This window comes from Calidris pugnax, unplaced genomic scaffold, assembly GCF_001431845.1.
Source record: "Calidris pugnax isolate Ruff unplaced genomic scaffold, ASM143184v1 scaffold587, whole genome shotgun sequence".
In the NCBI taxonomy this organism is placed as follows: Eukaryota; Metazoa; Chordata; class Aves; order Charadriiformes; family Scolopacidae; genus Calidris; species Calidris pugnax.
Window position 1 is genome coordinate 5,421 of NW_015091284.1, and position 2,973 is coordinate 8,393.

The window sequence follows — 2,973 nt, forward strand, 5'->3', positions numbered from 1 at the left end:
CCTGCAGCGAGTTCCTGCCCACGTCCGCGTCCTCGGCGACTCCCAAGGCAAAGCGGGCGCCGGGAGGAGTCAACTCGTTGATCTCCAGCTGGAAATTGTCTTGCAGGAAACGCGGCGCGTTGTCGTTGATGTCCTGGATGGCCACCTCGACGTGGAAAACGTTGAGCGGGTTCTGCACCAGCGCCTCGAAGCTGACGGAGCAGGACGCCGACTCGCCGCACATCTCCTCCCGGTCCAGCCTCTCGCTCACGTACAGGTTCCCGCTCTCCCCGCTCACGCCGAAGTATTGCTTCTCCGCGCTGAGACGCAGCTTGCGCGCCGGCAGCTCCGCCGGGCTCAGCCCCAGGTCCCGCGCCAGCGGCCCCACCAGCGACCCTCTGCCCAGCTCCTCGGGGATGGCGTAGCGGATCCGCTCCGACGCCGCCGCCGCCGCCGCCGCCCGGCAGCACAAGCCCAGCAGCAAAGCGCCCAGCAGCAGCACCAGCACTCGCCCGCCTGCTCGCCGCCGGCTCCCACTCTCCCGCTGCCTCTCACCGACCGCCATTCTCGCCAGCGCTCGCCGCGCTCCTCCCTCCTGACGCTGCGCCGGCTCCGGCGGCGGCTGCGGCTCCAGCGCCGCTCCGCGTCGGCCAACAGCGGCACCCGGAGGCGCCGCCACGACACCGCAGCCGGCCGGTGACCGCGCTGCCGGGGGACCAGGCTTTCGGCTGGTGTTCAGTGGCTGTCCCCAGCTTTAAGTTCCTCTTTTATGATAATGAGGAAGAGCAGCGAATCCTACTGCAACTCCAAAGGCTTTTAAAAGTAGATGCCCTGCTACTTATTTTTTGGTCATCATCTTGAGCTGCAGTGAATCGTCAGTTGGAAAAATTCGTGGCAGAGTAACAAGTAAAGAACTCAGTTGCTTTTTACAAAATCTAGGAGGAATTATAAGAGGAAGAAAGATATTATAGGTAAGGAAGACTTTAAGAGCTTTATAGCATCCTGCCAATTCCCCTTCTGTCACAACAGACCGTGATAAAAAGTCTCTCTCCATCTTTCTTAGAAGTCCCTTTTAAAATAAAAAGGTGCAATAAAGTCTCCCCAGAGCCTTCTCTTCTCCAAGCTGAAGAACCTCTACTCTCTCAGCCCTTCTACACAACAAATAGAATTCTTCCAGCCCTTTCTTCATTTTTCTGGTCCTTCTCTGGACCTACCCCAACCACCCCATATCTTTTTCAGCTGTGGGCCCCAGAGCTGGCCAGCTTATGTCCCATTTGTCAGTCACCAGCACCCCCAGTCATCCTCCACAAGGTTGCTCTCACTCCCCCTCTATGTATTGAAACTGTGGATTGTACCGACCCAGGTGCAGGACCTTCCACTTGGCCTTCTAGAACTTCATGACATTTACAAGGAACAGCTACTCCAGCCTATCCACTTCCCTCTGGACACCATTCCTTCCCTGTGGCAAATCAACTGCGCCACTCAGTTTGGTGTCAGTGTTGTGGATTAACCGAGCTGACCTTCCCCATTTCATCAGACACCCTGAGGACGGGCTGTAGCTCATGACAAGCAAGGCAAGAGTGAGAAATGTACAGAAATGAACGGATAACTTGCAATAATATTTCTTAGGCTGAACGTATTGAGCAGAAGGAACAGAAATTCCCACTCCCACACATTATCATTCTATGACAGAACATGGGCAGCTTAAAAGACATGTGACCACAACCGTGTGCCCAATGGAGTAACTATGACAAGTAGGGAAATGACCATCAGTTCTTCTGCTGCCCCACCTGCTAACGGAGCTTCCCCAAGTCCTTTCTCCAACCCAACACAACCTGCAGCTTTGCTTACAACACTCAGAATTGGTAAAAACATATCATGACAGTATAATGCACCATGATCACACCAAAAAGGGAGGTAGATTTGTCTGCTCACCAACATTCTGAGAAGAAAGAGAATGATGGTAAACCGCATGAATGTTAAATGTCTGAACTAAAAGAGGAGCAGTCATCTAACAGAGTACAGGTAATAAATTCTACTGGCTTCATGCTTTCATCTCCTCTCCCTGCCACAACCAGAACATAGATATAACCTCACATCTTCTGCCCTCCACAAAAACTGTAGGATGAGCAAGAATCACTAACCCACAACATGTAGCCCAACAAAGATATGCCACTTTTCAAACAAAACCTACATACACAGCAAACCAGTAAGAGAAAAAAAAAAACCAATTTCAGTCATCCTGGGCTTCTCTACATGGCTGAGGGCTTGCCAAGGGAAGTAAGTGTCTGCTGCAAAACAACACTCACAGTTTCAAATACAAAAGAACCAGGCAGACATGGGGAGTATAAAACACGACCTTGCAGGAGACAAAGGCCTGAAAGAAAGTGTAATTACTTCTCTGCACCAAGGCCAACATTCAATATTTTGGACATATGTCAGCCACAGGCCAAAGAGCATGTAATTCAGTGACATATTAAGGAAATGGATTTCTATCAGAATCTTTGTTTTAGCAGCTGAACACCTATAAAGTATGGATGGCAACTGTGCTACCGACAGAACAATTTCAAGAGATCTTTTAATGTTTAAAGGATTAGCAGTCAAAATAAGGCCCAGCTTTGCAACTAGAAACACACACACACACAAATAATAAAAAAAAATACCCCAACAATCAAGGGCATTATAAATAAAATAATAAAAAATTATCCACCAGCAACCAAGGCAATAATGCGAAACGCAGAGAAGTGAAGGAATGCAAGCTTAACATTTCAGATCATGTCAGTTTTAGGAGCAACACAAGAAGGGTATCTAGTTGGTAAAAAGTCCACATGAGACTCACACAGGAGCTTACACCAGAGACCAGAGCCACAGATCTTCAAGGTAATTTCTTTGGACAATACAAAAGTGGAAAATGCATGGAACCTCAACTGTGGACCTCATACAACAACTGGGAGAAACTATATTTTTACAATTTTTGGACATTGCAAATTATAC

The 2,973-nt window shown here is 49.1% G+C and overlaps 1 protein-coding gene across 1 annotated transcript in view; it reads right to left on the reverse strand.

Moving 5' to 3' along the window:
- LOC106899043 (protocadherin gamma-B5-like) overlaps positions 1–544 on the reverse strand; it is a 3,102-nt gene extending 2,558 nt beyond the window's left edge. The window contains exon 1 of the mRNA XM_014960700.1: positions 6–544. Coding sequence (XP_014816186.1) covers positions 6–544 — 539 coding nt within the window. The remainder of the gene's footprint in view (positions 1–5) is intronic.
- Positions 545–2,973: the final 2,429 nt, after the last annotated feature.